Consider the following 19,726-nt stretch of genomic DNA (forward strand, 5'->3'; position numbering starts at 1 on the left):
TAATTAGAGTGATCTCGTCATACCTGCCATGCTTAATTAAAGTGATCTCGTCATACCTGTCATGCTTAATTAAAGTGATCTCGTCATACCTGCCATGCTTAACTAAAGGCTTAAAGGCAGACCCTCAGTGTCTGTTATGCTGCCGGGACATCATACGAGGCTTGTAAAGGCTGAGAACGCCGCTTTACACGTATGAGACATGTTTATCTTCTTGGATTAAACTGGATGTGAATAGAATCGGTGTTCGGTTGTCGGGTATTGCCTTTGTCGTTAGTTTTCTACGGAGATGTGCCTTGTTCTTCTTTTTCTTGAAGGGCCATTTTGAGTTGAGTTTCATTCATTCTTTCTTTTTTTGTTGTTATTTTTCTTTCTTTCTTTTTTTATGGCCTATTTCGAGAGCCATTTTGAGTTGTTTCATTCTTTCTTTTTTGTTATTTTTCTTTCTTTCTTTTCTTTCTTTCTTTTTTATGACCTATTTCGAGGGCCATTTTGAGTTGTTTCATTCTTCCTTTATTTTGTTATTTTTCTTTCTTTTTTATGACCTATTTCGAGGGCCATTTTAAGTTAAGTTTCATTCTTTCTTTTTTGTTGTTATTTTTCTTTCTTTCTTTTTTTTTATGACTTATTGCGGCCAGTGTTAGAAATGAAGAAAATGTTGATGATTAGTATTGAGAAATTCGAAAAGGGGAGAGAAAGTCGGAGTGAAGTTTCATTCTTTCTTTTTTGTTTTTATTTTTCTTTCTTTTTTTTCTTTCTTTCTTTTTTATGACCCATTGCGGCCAGTGTTAGAAATGAGGAAAATGTTGATTAGTGTTTAGAAATTTGAAAGGGGAGAGAAGGAGAATGTTGGGAATTTACTAAAGTGTATGAAGAGATATACCGAATTATATGAATAATTTCCAATTACTTGATAAATGACTTTGGTGCTGAGAGTATACTGAGGGATGACAGTATAAAGTTTAGACAGAAAAGATGATTTTGTAGTGACTGTAGACTGTAGTATTTAACTACAAAAGGCGCACTTATTTTTTGTAGATTTTATTAATTTTTGTCAACAGATAATATATATATGTACATTTTTGTGTGTGTATCCACCAGGATCTATGCTCCCGGAAAAGGCAGAGGAGAGAGAGAGAAAGAGAGGGAGACAGAGAGAGAGAGGGTAGGGAAGGAAAGAGATAGAGAGTGGAGGGAGACATGGAAAGAGAGAGAGAGGAGGGAGGGAGGGAAGGAAAGAGAAAGAGAAAGAAAGATGGGGAGGGGGAGGGAAGAAAGGCAAGAGAGAGAAAGAGAAAGAGGAGGAAGGGAAGAAAGGAGAGAGAGAGAGGGGGGGGGAGGGAAAGAAATAGAGAGGCAGACTGAGAGAATGTGTAATCAGCAACAATATAGGACATAATTCATGAATTTGCAAAGACAGAGCCAAATAATCACGAGGGATAGACCACCTGCCGAGCCCTCCTCTCATCTGTTTACAAGATCACGCAATTTCACGTGAAATCTCGTCGTTTTCGATCCCTTTGTTTTTCAGAAACGGTGACGGTCGTAACTTCTCTTGCCCGATCTGTCTCCGCACTCACTCATTTATCAGTTCGTCTTTATGGCTGCGTCTGTTTCGTTGTGGTCGCTAAGTATGTTACATTTGCTTTAGTCCTCTTAAGTAGTTTAAAACATGGCCGGTGTGTGGCCATGATCAAAACGTCTTGATGTTATAGGGTGATTGATTTTGATAGAGGATGCGTTAAAAGATTTTAGGTCGACTTTAATGGTTAAGGTTTGGAGGATCTGCATCAGTGGGTGAGGCAATGAAGGAGAGTTTCATATCAGAGTTTATTTCGCAAGTAGAAAAATAGAATGGCGCACGAGGCCTTTCCTCCCTCGGCGGAGAAAACGGGAAACTAAAACGTTTCCTGAAATCTCGTGTCACGTGACTTTTTGTGGTTTTCGGGACTGTTTTGAGAGTTTGGATTTTATGATTTTTTCTCAAAGGAAAATGAAATTTCGGTGGGCGCGAAGGCCCGGGCGACGGGCGCTAGAGGTGGCTGAGGGCGTTCTGGCGGAGGACGTCCATGGTGTGGGCGGCGTCGTAGGGGCACTTGGCGTAGGTGCGGGCGCAGGCGGAGGCGGACTCGGAGGCTCGGCCGAGGAAGGCGGCCAGCTGGAAGGGCGAGGCGGGGCCGGAGGCGCGGTCGTGGGCGGCGAGGGCGGGGCTCCCGAACAGGGCCATGATGAGCGCCTCGTCGGCGGCCAGCTGGGCCTCGGGCGTGGCCGAGAGCTCGCAGACGAGGCGGAGGCCGCAGTTGGAGCGCTGGTCGAGCGATCCGGCGGCGGCGAAGAGGACGTGGAGGGCGTTTTGGGCGTAGGCGTCGTGAGCGGGGGCGGGGGCGGCCCTCCTGCCACGGCGTGAGGCGGCCTTAGCCTTGGCCGCGACCAGGCCCGCGGCGCCCAGCAGGACGGCGGCGCCCCCGACCAGCGCCAGCGCCGGGTTGGCGACGCCCACGCCGAGGGTGAGGGCCGTGGTGGTGGCCGCGGCCGCCGAGGAGGAGAGCACGAGGATCGGGGAGGCCGCGTGCAGGAGGCCGGCCGCCAGGGCCACGGAGAGCCATCGCTTCAGCTGCATCGCGCCTGCGGGGGAGGGGGAGGAAGGGGGGGGGGTTAGTCGCGTCGAAAAAGTCAGCTGATAAATGATTTTGGAGAATGAGACACCAATGCCATTCGTTTGTCATTTTTCCTACTTTCAGATGATTGGGGGGGGGGGGGGTAGCGGTATGAAAATGAGGGCTGGCTTGGGCTGTCAGCAGATCGGGATTCTGTAAAGGCAGTTAGTCGCCATGACAGATCGTGCACGCGGGATGGAGCGGAAGAGTCGACTGCCAAATAAATATTAGTCGCTAGAACAAAGGGCAGCGAGATGGACAGAACAGATTTTTATTTCATTCCTTTTGTTTAATTTCTATTTCTAGCTAGCATGAAAATGCTAGTTTACGAGTAGCTGTTTATATACAACTGTTGAAATGGCCACTTAATAGCCATTTTCCATTAATATGTACTCTCGTTATTAGAGAACCATACCTAAGGCATTTTATTATAAAAGCTCGGTCACTTTTCTTACTTTCAGTTAATTTCTACAAGTTACTTTTACTTTGGAGTATTTGAGGGTTAAGCAGTAGTTGTTCAAACACGAAAAGAAGCTGGAATCCTCAGCCCCGCCCACTCACTTGCACTCTGAAGTCAGTCCTGCGGTTCGGGCGGAGGCCTGGGTCGGGGAAGCTGTGATGCGGAGGGGCAGCCTCGCCTCCTTATATGCGGGCGTCCGCGAAGGGGGCGTGGCTCGGGGAAGAGTGGGCGGTCCTACAGGTCATGCACAAGGTCGCATGCCGCACGCCCGCCCTCAGCTCCGCCCACCTTTCCTCGCCCATGACCTTACTCCTCTTCCTGTAGGAGAGGAAGCGCGCGCGTCCTTCCAGTAGGACTCGGTCAAGGGGGCAACGAGCAAGGTCTATATAAGTACTTGTATAGACCTAGGCAGCGAGCGCGTGCTTGTGCCACGATAAGGGTTATCGTCATGATTAGCGACTGTTATCTTATGAATAGTAATCCATTTCCTTTTTCGTAATTACTGCTACTACACACTCCTACCGTTACTATTGGTATCAGTACCAATCCTAGTAGTATTGGTAGCAGCAGTAGTAGTAGGAGTAGTAGTGGTAATAATAGTAGTAGTGGTAGTAATAGCAGAAATGATATTGGTAGTAATAGTAGTGGTAGTAATGGTAGTAATAGCAGTAGAAGTAGTAATGGTAGTAATAGTAGTAGTAATAATGGTAGTAATAGTAGTAGAAGTAGTAGTTGTTGTAGCACTATGAGAGACCTATTTAACGACGATTCTCACCTCGAAAAGGCCGGAGACACCTGGAAAGGCTATCGGAAATTAAATATTTGATCTTCCTCTCATGACAAGTGGTGTCCTCTGCTTCGGCGTGAGAAGTGATCTCGTCATACCTGCCATGCTTAATTAAAGTGATCTCGTCATACCTGCCATGCTTAATTAAAGTGATCTCGTCATACCTGTCATGCTTAATTAAAGGCTTAAAGGCAGACCCTCAGTGTCTGTTATGCTGCTGGGACATCATACGAGGCTTCTGAAGGCTGAGAACGCCGCTTTACACGTATGAAACATGTTTATCTTCTTGGATGAAACTGGATGTGAATGGAATCGGTGTTCGGTTGTCGGGTATTGCCTTTGACGTTAGTTTTCTACGGAGATTTGACTTGTTCTTCTTTTTCCTGAAAGGCCATTTTGAGTTAAGTTTCATTCTTTCTTTTTTGTTGTTATTTTTGTTTGTTTCTTTCTTTTTTATGACCTATTTCGAGGGCCATTTTAGGTTAAGTTTCATTCTTTCTTTTTTGTTATTTTTCTTTATTTTTTTTCTTTCTTTCTTTTTTTTCTTTCTTTCTTTTTTATGACCTATTTCGAGGGCCATTTTGAGTTGTTTCACTCTTCCTTTTTTGTTGTTATTTTTCTTTCTTTCTTTTTTATGACCTATTTCGAGGGCCATTTTGAGTTAAGTTTCATTCTTCCTTTTTTGTTGTTATTTTTCTTTCTTTTTTTTTTTTTTTCTTTTTTATGACCCATTGCGGCCAGTGTTAGAAATTAGGAAAATGACGATTAGTTTTGAGAAATTTGAAAAGGGAGAGAAAGTCGGTGGCATAGCTAGAGGGGAGGTGATCAAAGAAGAATGTTGGGAATTTACTAAAGTGTATGAAGAGATATACCAAATTATATGTATGATTTCCAATTACTTGATAAATGACTTTGGTGCTGAGGGATGTCAGTAAAAACTTTAGACAGAAATGATGATTTTGTAGTCAGTGTAGACTATTATTAAACTACAAAAAGCCCACTTATTTTTTGTAGATTGTATTAATTTTTGTCCACAGATAATATATATATATGTACATTTTTGTGGGTGTATCCACCAGGAGCTATGCTTCTGGAAAAGGCAGAGGAGAGAGAGAGAGAGAGATAGAGAAGGTAGGGAAGGAAAGAGAAAGAGAGGAAGGAGAGAAAGAAAGAGGGGGAGGGGTAGGGAAGAATGGCAAGAGAGAGAGAAAGAGAAAGGAGGGAGAGAAGAAAGGAGAGAGAGAGGGGGGGGAGGGAAAGAAATAGAGAGACAGAGACATAGACAGAGAGAAAATATAATCAGCTATAATATAGGACATAATTCATGAATTTGCAAAGACAGAGCCAAATAATGACGAGGGATAGACCATCTGCCGAGCCCTCCTCTCATCTGTATACAAGATCACGCAATTTCACGTGAAATCTCGCCGTTCTCGATCCCTTTGTTTCTCAGAAACGGTGACGGTCGGAGCTACTCTCGCCTGATCTATCTCCGCACTCACTCATTTATCAATTCGTCTTTATGGCTGCGTCTGTTTCGTTGTGGTCGCTAAGTATGTTTCATTCTCTTAGTCCTCTTAAGTAGTTTAAGACATGGCCGGTCTGTGGCCATGATCAGAACGTCTTGATGTTATAGGGTGATTGATTTTGATAGAGGATGCGTTAAAAGGATTTTAGGTCGACTTTAATGGTTATGGTTTGGAGGATCTGCATCAGTGGGTGAGGCAATGAGGGACAGTTTCATATCAAAGTTTATTTCGCAAGTAAAAAAATAGAATGGCGCACGAGGCCTTTCCTCCCTCGGCGGAGAAAACAGGAAACTAAAACGTTTCCTGAAATCTCGTATCACGTGACTTTTTATGGCTTTCGGGACTGTTATGGAAGTTTAGATTTTATGATTTTTTCTCCAAGAAGAATGAAATTTCGGTGGGCGCGAAGGCCCAGACGAAGGCCCGGGCGACGGGCGCTAGAGGTGGCTGAGGGCGTTCTGGCGGAGGACGTCCATGGTGTGGGCGGCGTCGTAGGGGCACTTGGCGTAGGTGCGGGCGCAGGCGGAGGCGGACTCGGAGGCTCGGCCGAGGAAGGCGGCCAGCTGGAAGGGCGAGGCGGGGCCGGAGGCGCGGTCGTGGGCGGCGAGGGCGGGGCTCCCGAACAGGGCCATGATGAGCGCCTCGTCGGCGGCCAGCTGGGCCTCGGGCGTGGCCGAGAGCTCGCAGACGAGGCGGAGGCCGCAGTTGGAGCGCTGGTCGAGCGATCCGGCGGCGGCGAAGAGGACGTGGAGGGCGTTTTGGGCGTAGGCGTCGTGAGCGGGGGCGGGGGCGGCCCTCCTGCCACGGCGGGATGCGGCCTTAGCCTTGGCCGCGACCAGGCCCGCGGCGCCCAGCAGGACGGCGGCGCCCCCGACCAGCGCCAGCGCCGGGTTGGCGACGCCCACGCCGAGGGTGAGGGCCGTGGTGGTGGCCGCGGCCGCCGAGGAGGAGAGCACGAGGATCGGGGAGGCCGCGTGCAGGAGGCCGGCCGCCAGGGCCACGGAGAGCCATCGCTTCAGCTGCATCGCGCCTGCGGGGGGGAGGGGGGGGGGAGATTGAGAAAGAGAGAGAGTGAGTTAGTCGAAAAAGTCAGCTGATAAAGGAATTTGGAGAATGAGACATCAATGCCATTCGTTTGTTTCGTCAAACTTGTCAACGACCAGAATATGATTAAAGCAAATCTGCCATGAAAAAATGAGTGATTTGAATGCCATTATAAAAGCACGGTCACTTTTCATGCTTCCAGATGATGAGTTTTTACATTTGAGGCTTAAACAGTAGTTGTTTAAACATGAAAAAAGCTGAAATCCTCAGCCCCGCCCACTCACTTGCACTCTGAAGTCAGTCCTGCGGTTCGGGCGGAGGCCTGGGTCGGGGAAGCTGTGGTGCGGAAGGGCAGCCTCGCCTCCTTATATGCGGGCGTCGGCGAAGGGGGCGTGGCTCGGGGAAGAGTGGGCGGTCCTACGGGTCATGCACAAGGTCGCATGCCGCACGCCCGCCCTCAGCTCCGCCCACCTTTCCTCGCCCATGACCTTACTCCTCTTCCTGTAGGAGAGGAGGCGCGCGCGTCCTTCCTGCAGGACTCGGGTAAGGGGGCAGCGAGCAAGGTCTATATAAGTACTTACATAGGCCTTGGCAGCGAGCGCGTGCTTGTGCCCCGATAAGGGTTATCGTCATGATTAGCGACCGTTATCTTATGAATAGTAATACGTTTCCTTTTTCGTAATTACTGCTACTACACACTCCTACCGTTGCTATTGGTAGCAATACCAATCCTAGTAGTATTGGTAGCAGCAGTAGTAGTAGTAGGAGGAGTGGTAGTAATAGTAGTAGTAGTAATGGTAATAGAAGTAGTAATGGTAGTAATAGCAGTAGTAGTAATGGTAGTAATAGTAGTAGGAGTAATGGTAGTAATAGTAGTAGTAGTAATGGTAGTAATAGTAGTAGTAATGGTAGTAATAGTAGTAGTAGTAATGGTAGTAATAGTAGTAGTAGTAATGGTAGTAATAGTAGTAGTAATGGTAGTAATAGTAGTAGTAGTAATGGTAGTAATAGTAGTAGTAATGGTAGTAATAGTAGTAGTAGTAATGGTAGTAATAGCAGTAGTAGTAGTAATAGTAATGGTGGTAATAGTAGTAGTAGTAATGGTAGTAATAGTAGTAGAATTAGTAGTAGTTGTAGCACTATGAGAGACGTATTTAACGACGATTCTCACCTCGGAAAGGCCGGAGACACCTGGAAAGGCTATCGGAAATTAAATATTTGATCTTCCTCTCGTGACAAGTGGTGTCCTCTGCTTCGGCGTGAGAAGTGATCTCGTCATACCTGCCATGCTTAATTAAAGTGATCTCGTCATACCTGCCATGCTTAATTAAAGTGATCTCGTCATACCTGCCATGCTTAATTAAAGTGATCTCGTCATACCTGCCATGCTTAATTAAAGTGATCTCGTCATACCTGCCATGCTTAATTAAAGTGATCTCGTCATACCTGCCATGCTTAATTAAAGTGATCTCGTCATACCTGCCATGCTTAATTAAAGTGATCTCGTCATACCTGCCATGCTTAATTAAAGTGATCTCGTCATACCTGCCATGCTTAATTAAAGTGATCTCGTCATACCTGTCATGCTTAATTAAAGGCTTAAAGGCAGACCCTCAGTGTCTGTTATGCTGCCGGAACATCATACGAGGCTTCTAAAGGCTGAGAACGCCGCTTTACACGTCTGAAACATGTTTATCTTCTTGGATGAAACTGGATGCGAGTAGAATCGGTGTTCGGGTTGTCGGGTATTGCCTTTGACGTTAGTTTTCTACGGAGATGTGACTTGTTCTTCTGTTTCCTGAAGGGCCATTTTGAGTTGTTTCATTCTTCCTTTTTTGTTGGTATTTTTCTTTCTTTCTTTTTTATGACCTATTTCGAGGGCCATTTTGAGTTAAGTTTCATTCTTTCTTTTTTGTTGTTATTTTTCTTTCTTTCTTTTTTATGACCTATTTTGAGGGCCATTTTGAGTTAAGTTTCATTCTTTTTTGTTGTTATTTTCTTTCTTTCTTTTTTATGACCTATTTCGAGGGCTATTTTGAGTTGTTTCATTCTTTCCTTTTTTGTTGTTATTTTTCTTTCTTTTTTTTATGACCTATTTCGAGGGCCATTTTGAGTTGTTTCATTCCTTCTTTTTTTGTTGTTATTTGTCTTTTTTTCTTTTTTATGACCTATTTCGAGGGCCATTTTGAGTTAAGTTTGTCTTTTTTTCTTCTTTCTTTTCTTTCCTTTCTTTCTTTCTTTTTTACGACCCATTGCGGCCAGTGTTAGAAATGAGGAAAATGACGATTAGTATTGAGAAATTTGAAAGGGGAGAGAAGGTCGGAGTGAAGAATTCATTCTTTCTTTTTGTTGTTATTTTTCTTTCTTTCTTTCTTTTTTTATGACCTATTTTGGCCAGTATAAGAAATGAGGAAAATGTTGATGATTAGTGTTGAGAAATTCGAAAAGGGGAGAGAAGGTCGGTGGCATAGCTAGAGGGGAGGTGATCAAAGAAGAATGTTGGGAATTTACTAAATTGTATGAAGAGATATACCAAATTAGATGTATAATTTCCAATTACTTGATAAGTGACTTTGCTGCTGAGAGTATACTGAAGGATGACAGTATAAAGTTTAGACAGAAAAGATGATTTTGTAGTCACTGTAGACTGTAATATTAAACTACAAAAAGCGCAGTTATTTTTTGTAGATTGTATTAATTTTTGTCCACAGATTATATATATGTACATTTTTGTAGGTGTGTATCCACCAGGATCTATGCTCCTGGAAAAGGCAGAGGAGAGAGAGAGAAAGAGAGGGAGAGAGTAGGGAAGGAAAGAGAGAGAGAGAGAGAGTGGAGGGAGAAACGGAAGGAGAGAGAGAGAGAGATGAGGGAAGGAAGGAAATAGAGAGAGAGAGAGGAGGGAAGGAAGGAAATAGAGAGAGAGGGGGGGGGGAGAGAAGGAAATAGAGAGAGAGAGAGAGAGAAGGTAGGGAAGGAATGAGAGAGAGAGAGAGAGAGGAGAGAGAGACGGAAAGAGAGAGATGAGGGAGGGAAGGAAAGAGAGAGAGGGGGGGGGGGGAGGGAAAGAAATAGAGACAGAGACATAGAGAGAAAATATACTCAGCAACAATATAGGATATGATTCATGAATTTTCAAAGACAGAGCCAAATAATGACGAGGGATAGACCACGTGCCGAGCCCTCCTCTCATCTGTATACAAGATCACGCAATTTCACGTGAAATCTCGCCGTTCTCGATCCCTTTGTTTCTCAGAAACGGTGACGGTCGGGCGATCTGTCTCCGCACTCACTCCTTTATCAATTCGTCTTTATGGCTGCGTCTGTTTCGTTGTGGTCGCTAAGTATGTTACATTCTCTTAGTCCTCTTAAGTCGTTTAAAACATGGTCGGTGTGTGGCCATGATCAAAACGCCCTGATGTTATAGGGTGATTGATTTTAAGTGAGGATGATTTAAAAGGATTTTAGGTCGACGTCAATGGTTAAGGTTTGGAGGATCTGCATCAGTGGGTGAGGCAATGAAGGAGAGTTTCATATCAGAGTTTATTTCGCAAGTAAAAAAATAGAATGGCGCACGAGGCCTTTCCTCCCTCGGCGGAGAAAACAGGAAACTAAAACGTTTCCTGAAATCTCGTGTCACGTGACTTTTTGTGGTTTTTGGGACTGTTATGGAAGTTTGGATTTTATGATTTTTCTCAAAGGAAAATTAAATTCATGTGGGCGCGAAGGCCCGGGCGACGGGCGCTAGAGGTGGCTGAGGGCGTTCTGGCGGAGGACGTCCATGGTGTGGGCGGCGTCGTAGGGGCACTTGGCGTAGGTGCGGGCGCAGACGGAGGCGGACTCGGAGGCTTGGCCGAGGAAGGCGGCCAGCTGGAAGGGCGAGGCGGGGCCGGAGGCGCGGTCGTGGGCGGCGAGGGCGGGGCTCCCGAACAGGGCCATGATGAGCGCCTCGTCGGCGGCCAGCTGGGCCTCGGGCGTGGCCGAGAGCTCGCAGACGAGGCGGAGGCCGCAGTTGGAGCGCTGGTCGAGCGATCCGGCGGCGGCGAAGAGGACGTCGAGGGCGTTTTGGGCGTAGGCGTCGTCAGCGAGGGCGGGGGCGGCCCTCCTGCCACGGCGGGAGGCGGCCTTAGCCTTGGCCGCGACCAGGCCCGCGGCGCCCAGCAGGACGGCGGCGCCCCCGACCAGCGCCAGCGCCGGGTTGGCGACGCCCACGCCGAGGGTGAGGGCCGTGGTGGTGGCCGCGGCCGCCGAGGAGGAGAGCACGAGGATCGGGGAGGCCGCGTGCAGGAGGCCGGCCGCCAGGGCCACGGAGAGCCATCGCTTCAGCTGCATCGCGCCTGCGGGGGGAGATGGGGGGGGGGGTAAGTGATTTTGGAGAATGAGACACCAATGCCATTCGTTTGTTTCGTCAAACTTTCAACGACCGGAATATGATTAAAGCAAATCTGCCATGAAAAAAATGATTGATTTGAATGCCATTATAAAAGCACGGTCACTTTTCGTACTTCCAGATGATGAGTTTTTACATAAATTACTTTTTACTTTGGAAGTATTTGAGGCTTAAACAGTAGTTGTTCAAACATGAAAAGAAGCTGGAATCCTCAGCCCCGCCCACTCACTTGCACTCTGAAGTCCTGCGGTTCGGGCGGAGGCCTGGGTCGGGGAAGCTGTGATGCGGAGGGGCAGCCTCGCCTCCTTATATGCGGGCGTCGGCGAAGGGGGCGTGGCTCGGGGAAGAGTGGGCGGTCCTACGGGTCATGCACAAGGTCGCATGCCGCACGCCCGCCCTCAGCTCCGCCCACCTTTCCTCGCCCATGACCTTACTCCTCCTCCTGTAGGAGAGGAGGCGCGCGCGTCCTTCCTGCAGGACTCGGTTAAGGGGGCAGCGAGCAAGGTCTATATAAGTACTTATATAGACCTAGGCAGCGAGCGCGTGCTTGTGCTCCGATAAGGGTTATCGTCATGATTAGCGACTGTTATCTTATGAATAGTAATCCATTTCCTTTTTCGTAATTACTGCTACTACACACTCCTACCGTTGCTATTGGTAGCAATACCCATCCTAGTAGTATTGGTAGTAGCAGTAGTAGTAGTACTAGGAGTGGTAGTAATAGTAGTAGTAGTAATGGTAATAGAAGTAGTAATGGTAGTAATAGTAGCAGTAGTAATGGTAGAAATAGTAGTAGTAGTAATGGTAGTAATAGTAGTAGTAATGGTAGTAATAGTAGTAGTAGTAATGGTAGTAACAGTAGTAGAAGTAGTAGTAGTTGTAGCACTATGAGAGACGTATTTAACGACGATTCTCACCTCGAAAAGGCCGGAGACACCTGGAAAGGCAATCGGAAATTAAATATTTGATCTTCCTCTCACGACAAGTGGTGTCCTCTACTTCGGCGTGAGAAGTGATCTCGTCATACCTGCCATGCTTAATTAAAGTGATCTCGTCATACCTGCCATGTTTAATTGAAGTGATCTCGTCATACCTGTCAAGCTTAATTAAAGGCTTAAAGGCAGACCCTCAGTGTCTGTTATGCTGCTGGGACATCATACGAGGCTTCTAAAGGCTGAGAACGCCGCCATACACGTATGAAACATGTTTATCTTCTTGGATGAAACTGAATGTGAATAGAATCGGTGTTCGGGTTGTCGGGTATTGCCTTTGACGTTAGTTTTCTACGGAGATGTGACTTGTTCTCCTTTTTCTTGAAGGGCCATTTTGAGTTAAGTTTCATTCTTCCTTTTTTTGTTGTTATTTTTCTTTCTTTCTTTTTTATGACCTATTTCGAGGGCCATTTTGAGTTGTTTCATTCTTTCTTTTTGTTGTTATTTCTCTTTCTTTATTTTTATGACCTATTTCGAGGGCTATTTTGAGTTAACTTTCATTTTTCCTTTTTTTTTTTTTCTCTTTCTTTCTTTTTTATGACCTATTTCGACGGCCATTTTGAGTTAACTTTCATTTTTCTTTTTTTTTTTGTTATTTTTCTTTCTTTCTTTTTTATGACCTATTTCTAGGGCCATTTTGAGTAAGTTTCATTCTTCCTTTTTTGTTATTTTTCTTTCTTTTTTTTTCTTTCTTTCTTTTTTATGACCTATTTCGATGGCCATTTTGAGTTGTTTCATTCTTTCTTTTTTGTTGTTATTTTTCATTCTTCCTTTTTTACGACCTATTTGGGCCAGTGCTAGAAATGAGGAAAATGTTGATGATTAGTACTGAGAAATTTGAAAAGGGGAGGTGATCAAAAAAGAATGTCGGGAATTTGCTAAAGTGTATGAAGAGATATACGAAATTATATTAATTTCCAATTACTTGATAAATGACTTTGGTGCTGAGAGTATACTGACGGATGACAGTAAAAAACTTTAGACAGAAAAGATGATTTTGTAGTCACTGTAGACTGTAATATTAAACTACAAAAACCGCACTTATTTTTGTAGATTGTATTATTTTTTGGCCACAGATGATATATATATATATATATATATATATATATATATATATATATATATATATATATATGTATATATATATAGGATATAATTCATGAATTTGCAAAGACAGAGCCAAATAATCACGAGGGATTGTTCGACCACCTGCCGAGCCCTCCTCTCATCTGTATACAAGATCACGCAATTTCACGTGAAATCTCGCCGTTCTCGATCCCTTTGTTTCTCAGAAACGGTTTTCAGAAGCGATCTGTCTCCGCACTCATTCATTTATTAATTCGTATTTATGGCTGCGTCTGTTTCGTTGTGGTCGTAAATATGGTACATTCTCTTAGTCCTCTTAAGTCGTTTAAAACATGGCCGGTGTGTGGCCATGATCAAGGAGTCTTGATGTTATAGGGTGATTGATTTTAATGGAGGATGCGTTAAAAGGATTTTAGGTCGACTTTAATGGTTAAGGTTTGGAGGATCTGCATCAGTGGGTGAGGCAATGAGGGACAGTGTTTCATATCATAGTTTATTTCGCAAGTAAAAAAATAGAATGGCGCACGAGGCCTTTCCTCCCTCGGCGGAGAAAACGGGAAACTAAAACGTTTCCTGAAATCTCGTGTCACGTGACTTTTTATGGCTTTCGGGACTGTTATGGAAGTTTGGATTTTATGATTTTTTTCTCAAAGAAGAATGAAATTCATGTGGGCGCGAAGGCCCAGACGAAGGGCGAGGGCGACGGGCGCTAGAGGTGGCTGAGGGCGTTCCGGCGGAGGACGTCCATGGTGTGGGCGGCGTCGTAGGGGCACTTGGCGTAGGTGCGGGCGCAGGCGGAGGCGGACTCGGAGGCTCGGCCGAGGAAGGCGGCCAGCTGGAAGGGCGAGGCGGGGCCGGAGGCGCGGTCGTGGGCGGCGAGGGCGGGGCTCCCGAACAGGGCCATGATGAGCGCCTCGTCGGCGGCCAGCTGGGCCTCGGGCGTGGCCGAGAGCTCGCAGACGAGGCGGAGGCCGCAGTTGGAGCGCTGGTCGAGCGATCCGGCGGCGGCGAAGAGGACGTCGAGGGCGTTTTGGGCGTAGGCTTCGTCAGCGGGGGCGGGGGCGGCCCTCCTGCCACGGCGGGAGGCGGCCTTAGCCTTGGCCGCGACCAGGCCCGCGGCGCCCAGCAGGACGGCGGCGCCCCCGACCAGCGCCAGCGCCGGGTTGGCGACGCCCACGCCGAGGGTGAGGGCCGTGGTGGTGGCCGCGGCCGCCGAGGAGGAGAGCACGAGGATCGGGGAGGCCGCGTGCAGGAGGCCGGCCGGCAGGGCCACGGAGAGCCATCGCTTCAGCTGCATCGCGCCTGGGGGGGGGGGGGGGAGAGAAAGAGAGAGAGTTAGTCGAAAAGGTCAGCTGATAAAGGAATTTGGAGAATGAGACACCAATGCCATTCGCTTGTCACTCTTCATACTTTCAGATGATTGGGGGGGGGGGGGCATTGCAATATGAAAAGGAGGGCTGGCTTGACCTTTCATCAGATAAGGCTTTCCATATGATGACAATGATTCGTTTTCTTTAAGACCCATCAAGGTATATAAAGACCCATGCATATGGTGGAACATAACAAGAGGAAAACTTTACATCCTGAACCCATGGCTCAGTTTGAACCCTTACTTGCACTCTGAAGTAAGATCTGCGATTCAGGAGAAGACCTCGGCCGGAAGAAGGCGTGATGAGGAGATGGAGTCTGAGGCTGCCTTATATACGCGTCGGCGAGGGCGTGAGGGCGGGGGCGGCGGAGGGGGAGGGGCGAGGGCGTGCGTAAGGGGCGGGGCGTGGGCGGTCAGGAGCAAGGTCACGTGATGCGAGAGTCCATGTCCTTCCGCTTTTGGGTGATAACCTACGCAAACTGTTTAGGTAAACGTAACTACGTTTGTGTGGCTTGAATATATATATATATATATATATATATATATATATATATATATATATATATATATATATATATATATATATGTATATATATGTATATTATGTATGTATGTATGTATATGTATATTATGTATGTATGTATGTATATGTATATATGTATGTATGTATATGTATATATGTATGTATGTATGTATATCATATATTATATATCATATATAATTGAAGCAAAAAAAAGAAAGAAACAAACATACCAAAAAATAAAATCCTATGAAAAAAACAAGAATATAATTGAAGCAGAAAAAAACATGACGCAGCAAAGAGCCGGATTAATGAAGCTTAATAAACATATGCGGACAGGAAGGAGAGAGAGGAGAGAAGAGAGAGAGAGAGAAAGAGAAAGAAAAAGAAAAAGAAAAAGAAAAAGAGAGAGAGAGAAAGGCGATTGGGAGAAGGGATCTTACGGTAGGAAGAAAAGGAAGAAGGATGAATGGAAGAAAAGATTGAAGGATGGAAGAAAGGAAGGAAAAAAAGAGGGAAGGATAGAAGAAAGGACGAAAAGAAGGAAGAGAGAAGGATGAAAGAAAAGAAGAAGGAAATTTGGAAGAGAAAAAGAAGGATGGGAAGGAAGGAAAAAAAAGGAAGAGGGGAAGATCTCCTCCTTCTCCCTCTTCTCCACTATCTCCTAATTCTCCCTCTTCTCCACTATCTCCTAATTCTCCCTCTCCCTCATCCTCTCCCTCTTCTCCCTCTTCGCCCTCTTCTCCACTATCTCCTAATTCTCCCTCTCCCTCTTCTCCCTCTTCACCCTCTTCTCCACGATCTCCTAATTCTCCATCTCCCTCTTCTCCCTCTTCACCCTCTTCTCCACGATCTCCTAATTCTCCATCTCCCTCTTCTCCACTATCTCCTAATTCTCCCTCTCCCTCTTCTCCTTCTTCCTCTTCTCCACTATCTCCTAATTCTCCCTCTCCCTCTTCTCCCTCTTCACCCTCTTCTCCACGATCTCCTAATTCTCCATCTCCCTCTTCTCCACTATCTCCTAATTCTCCCTCTCCCTCTTCTCCCTCTTCACCCTCTTCTCCACGATCTCCTAATTCTCCATCTCCCTCTTCTCCCTCTTCTCCACTATCTCCTAATTCTCCATCTCCCTCTTCTCCCTCTTCACCCTCTTCTCCACTATCTCCTAATTCTCCATCTCCCTCTTCTCCCTCTCCTCCACTATCTCCTAATTCTCCCTCTCTCTCTTCTCCCTCTTCACCCTCTTCTCCACTATCTCCTAATTCTCCATCTCCCTCTTCTCCCTCTTCTCCACTATCTCCTAATTCTCCCTCTCCCTCTTCTCCCTCTTCACCATCTTCTCCACTATCTCCTAATTCTCCCTCTCCCTCTTCTCCCTCTTCACCCTCTTCTCCACTATCTCCTAATTCTCCCTCTCCCTCTTCTCCCTCTTCACCATCTTCTCCACTATCTCCTAATTCTCCCTCTCCCTCTTCACCCTCTTCTCCACTATCTCCTAATTCTCCCTCTCCCTCTTCTCCCTCTTCGCCCTCTTCTCCACTATCTCCTAATTCTCCATCTCCCTCTTCTCCCTCTTCTCCACTATCTCCTAATTCTCCCTCTCCCTCTTCTCCCTCTTCTTCCTCTTCTCCACTATCTCCTAATTCTCCCTCTCCCTCTTCTCCCTCTTCACCCTCTTCTCCACGATCTCCTAATTCTCCCTCTCCCTCTTCTCCCTCTTCACCATCTTCTCCACTATCTCCTAATTCTCCCTCTCCCTCTTCACCCTCTTCTCCACTATCTCCTAATTCTCCCTCTCCCTCTTCTCCCTCTTCGCCCTCTTCTCCACTATCTCCTAATTCTCCATCTCCCTCTTCTCCCTCTTCTCCACTATCTCCTAATTCTCCCTCTCCCTCTTCTCCCTCTTCTTCCTCTTCTCCACTATCTCCTAATTCTCCCTCTCCCTCTTCTCCCTCTTCACCCTCTTCTCCACGATCTCCTAATTCTCCCTCTCCCTCTTCTCCCTCTTCACCCTCTTCTCCACTATCTCCTAATTCTCCCTCTCCCTCTTCTCCCTCTTCACCATCTTCTCCACTATCTCCTAATTCTCCCTCTCCCTCTTCTCCCTCTCCCTCTTCTCCCTCTTCACCATCTTCTCCACTTTCTTCTAATTCTCCATCTCCCTCTTCTCCCTCTTCACCCTCTTCTCCACTATCTCCTAATTCTCCATCTCCCTCTTCTCCCTCTTCACCCTCTTCTCCACTATCTCCTAATTCTCCCTCTCCCTCTTCTCTCTCTTCTCCCTCTTCACCATCTTCTCCACTATCTCCTAATTCTCCCTCTTTTCCCTCTTCTCTCTCTTCTCCCTCTTCTCCCTCTTCTCCCTCTTCACCCTCTTCTCCACTATCTCCTAATTCCCCCTCTCCCTCTTCTCCCTCTTCACCATCTTCTCCACTATCTCCTAATTCTCCCTCTCCCTCTTCTCCCTCTTCACCTTCTTCTCCACTATCTCCTAATGCTCCATCTCCTTCTCCCTCTTCACCCTCTTCTCCACTATCTCCTAATTCTCCCTCTCCCTCTTCTCCCTCTTCACCCTCTTCTCCACTATCTCCTAATTCTCCCTCTCCCTCTTCTCCCTCTTTACCCTAATCTCCACTATCTCCTAATTCTCCATCTCCCTCTTCACCCTCTTCACCCTCTTCTCCACTATCTTTAATTCTCCCTCTCCCTCTTCACCCTCTTCACCCTCTTCTCCACTATCTCATAATTCTCCCTCTCCCTCTCCCTCTTCTCCCTCTTCACCATCTTCTCCACTATCTCCTAATTCTCCATCTCCCTCTTCTCCCTCTTCACCCTCTTCTCCACTATCTCCTAATTCTCCCTCTCCCTCTTCTCCCTCTTCTCCACTATCTCCTAATTCTCCATCTCCCTCTTCTCCCTCTTCTCCACTATCTCCTAATTCTCCCTCTCCCTCTTCTCCCTCTTCTCCCTCTTCAACATCTTCTCCACTATCTCCCAATTCTCCATCTCCCTCTTCTCCCTATTCACCGTCTTCTCCACTATCTCCTAATTCTCCCTCTCCCTCTTCTCCCTCCCTCCAACAAACCATCTTCTCCACTATCTCCTCATTCTCCCTCTCCCTCTTCTCCCTCCCTCCAACAAACCATCTCCACTATCTCCTCATTCTCCATCTCCGTCTTCTCCCTCTTCTCCACTATCTCCTAATTCTCCCTCTCCCTCTTCTCCCTCCCTCTTCACAAACCATCTTCCACCATCTTCTCCACTATCTCCTAATTCTCCCTCTCCCTCATCCTCTCCCTGTTCTCCCTCCCTCCAACAAACCATCTTCCACCAAGGTTTTCCCTCGAGTATGACCTACATACGACCTACACGTCGCTCGTGAGATTCTACTTCGTCATCGCCTTCTGCTGACGGACTCGCAGGTCGTCTGAATGGAGGGGGCGGGGCTTCGGAGCATGAAAGAGAGAATGAGAGAGGGAGAGAGAGAGGGAGGGAGGGATAGATTGAGAGAGGGTGAGAAGGAGAGAGATTGAGAGAGAGTGAGAAAGAGAGAGATCGAGAGAATGAGAAAGAGAGAGAGAGAGAGAGAGAGACGTGACTGGTGGGATAGAAAGAGACAGTTATAGGAAGAAGAGGCGAGATAGAAGGAGACAGAGAAAGGAGGAGGAAAAATAGGCAGATAGAAAGAGACAGAGAATGAATGAGGGACAGGAGAGATAGAAAGAGACTGAGAAAGAATGAAGGACAGGAGAGATAGATAGAAAGAAACAGAGGGAGAAAGGAGGAGGGAGGGAGAGAGAAAGAAAAAGAGGGAGAAAGAAGTAGGGAGTAAGAGAGAGAGGGAGGAAAGTGGAAGTAGGAAGAACATAAGACAGACAGACTAACTCAACAGCCACTTCAAAATATGGCTCAGTAGGTAAGGTCAGTCCGCCAAGGTTCCCGAAGGAGTCAGCTGTTTCTGTCATTCACTTAGGCATCAGCTGTGAAATTATACGTAAGTCGACAATAGAAGAAGAGGAGGAAGAAGACGGGAAGGAGAGGGAGGAGGAGGAGGATGGAGAGGGAGGAGGAGGAGGATGGAGGATGGAGGAATAAGGGATGAGAAGGAAGAATTATGAAGGGGCAGGAGGAAGGAGAGGGAGGAGGAGGAGGAGGATGAAGGAATAAGAGATGTGAAGGAAGAATTAGGAAGGGGGAGGAGGAGGAGGAGGATGGAGGAATAAGGGATGAAAAGGAAGAATTAGGAAAGGAGAGGGGGAGGAGGAGGCTGGAGGAATAAGGAATGAGAAGGAAGAATTAGGAAAGGGGAGGAGGAGGGAGAGGGAGGAGGAGGAGGATGAAGGAATAAGAGATGAGAAGGAAGAATTAGGAAGGGGGAGGAGTTTGATGGAGGAATAAGGGATGAGAAGGAAGAAAAAGGAAGGGGGAGGAGGAGGAAGGAGGATGGAGGAATAGGGGGTGGGGAGGAAGAATTAGGAAGGAGAGGGAGGAGGATGGGGGGATAAGGAATGAGGAAGGGGAGGAGGTGGGAGGGAGAAGGAAGAGGTGGAAGAGAACATGATCTGCCTTGCTGTTATATACTAGTTTTATTCATTCGTATACTTGGGCTGTAAGTTATCATTATTGTTATCATCGTTATCATTACTCCTATTGGTCTTCCTAACATTATTGTAATAATAATCATAATTATATGAAATTAGACAATGGCTGAGGTCACCGTCGAGAAAGGGGGGGTAGGGGGGGTGGGGGGGGGTTAAATGTAATATTTTGTTCCAGTGAATCACTTTTTCTTCTCAACTTTCTCCCATTTCTTAATGGGGTTGACGTTATGGATGCCTATTACAGCTCACTCCCATTTAATTATTATGGAAACAAATATGAATACAGTCTGAAAT

General features: G+C 46.6%; 3 protein-coding genes across 3 annotated transcripts; all 3 read right to left on the minus strand.

Moving 5' to 3' along the window:
* Positions 1–1,813: 1,813 nt before the first annotated feature.
* On the minus strand, positions 1,814–3,263 carry LOC113827262 (uncharacterized). Its single transcript, XM_070138809.1, has 2 exons — positions 3,216–3,263; positions 1,814–2,622 (listed from the first exon to the last, which is right to left on the minus strand). The coding sequence occupies exon 2, from the start codon at positions 2,615–2,617 to the stop codon at positions 2,030–2,032; it is 588 nt and encodes a 195-aa protein (XP_069994910.1). The 5' UTR covers positions 2,618–2,622; positions 3,216–3,263; the 3' UTR covers positions 1,814–2,029.
* Positions 3,264–5,859: 2,596 nt separating this feature from the next.
* On the minus strand, positions 5,860–6,806 carry LOC138866325 (uncharacterized). The gene is made up of 2 exons (XM_070138810.1): positions 6,759–6,806; positions 5,860–6,460 (listed from the first exon to the last, which is right to left on the minus strand). The coding sequence occupies exon 2, from the start codon at positions 6,453–6,455 to the stop codon at positions 5,868–5,870; it is 588 nt and encodes a 195-aa protein (XP_069994911.1). The 5' UTR covers positions 6,456–6,460; positions 6,759–6,806; the 3' UTR covers positions 5,860–5,867.
* Positions 6,807–13,434: 6,628 nt separating this feature from the next.
* On the minus strand, positions 13,435–14,595 carry LOC138866326 (uncharacterized). Its single transcript, XM_070138811.1, has 2 exons — positions 14,556–14,595; positions 13,435–14,244 (listed from the first exon to the last, which is right to left on the minus strand). The coding sequence occupies exon 2, from the start codon at positions 14,237–14,239 to the stop codon at positions 13,652–13,654; it is 588 nt and encodes a 195-aa protein (XP_069994912.1). The 5' UTR covers positions 14,240–14,244; positions 14,556–14,595; the 3' UTR covers positions 13,435–13,651.
* Positions 14,596–19,726: the final 5,131 nt, after the last annotated feature.

This window comes from Penaeus vannamei, chromosome 25, assembly GCF_042767895.1.
Source record: "Penaeus vannamei isolate JL-2024 chromosome 25, ASM4276789v1, whole genome shotgun sequence".
Lineage (NCBI taxonomy): Eukaryota > Metazoa > Arthropoda > Malacostraca > Decapoda > Penaeidae > Penaeus > Penaeus vannamei.

What these genes read in the sequence shown, in the direction of transcription:
- LOC138866325 (XM_070138810.1), bottom strand. Translation starts at nt 6,455, where the DNA reads ATGCAGCTGAAGCGATGGCTCTCCGTGGCCCTGGCGGCCGGCCTCCTG.
- LOC138866326 (XM_070138811.1), bottom strand. Translation starts at nt 14,239, where the DNA reads ATGCAGCTGAAGCGATGGCTCTCCGTGGCCCTGCCGGCCGGCCTCCTG.
- LOC113827262 (XM_070138809.1), bottom strand. Translation starts at nt 2,617, where the DNA reads ATGCAGCTGAAGCGATGGCTCTCCGTGGCCCTGGCGGCCGGCCTCCTG.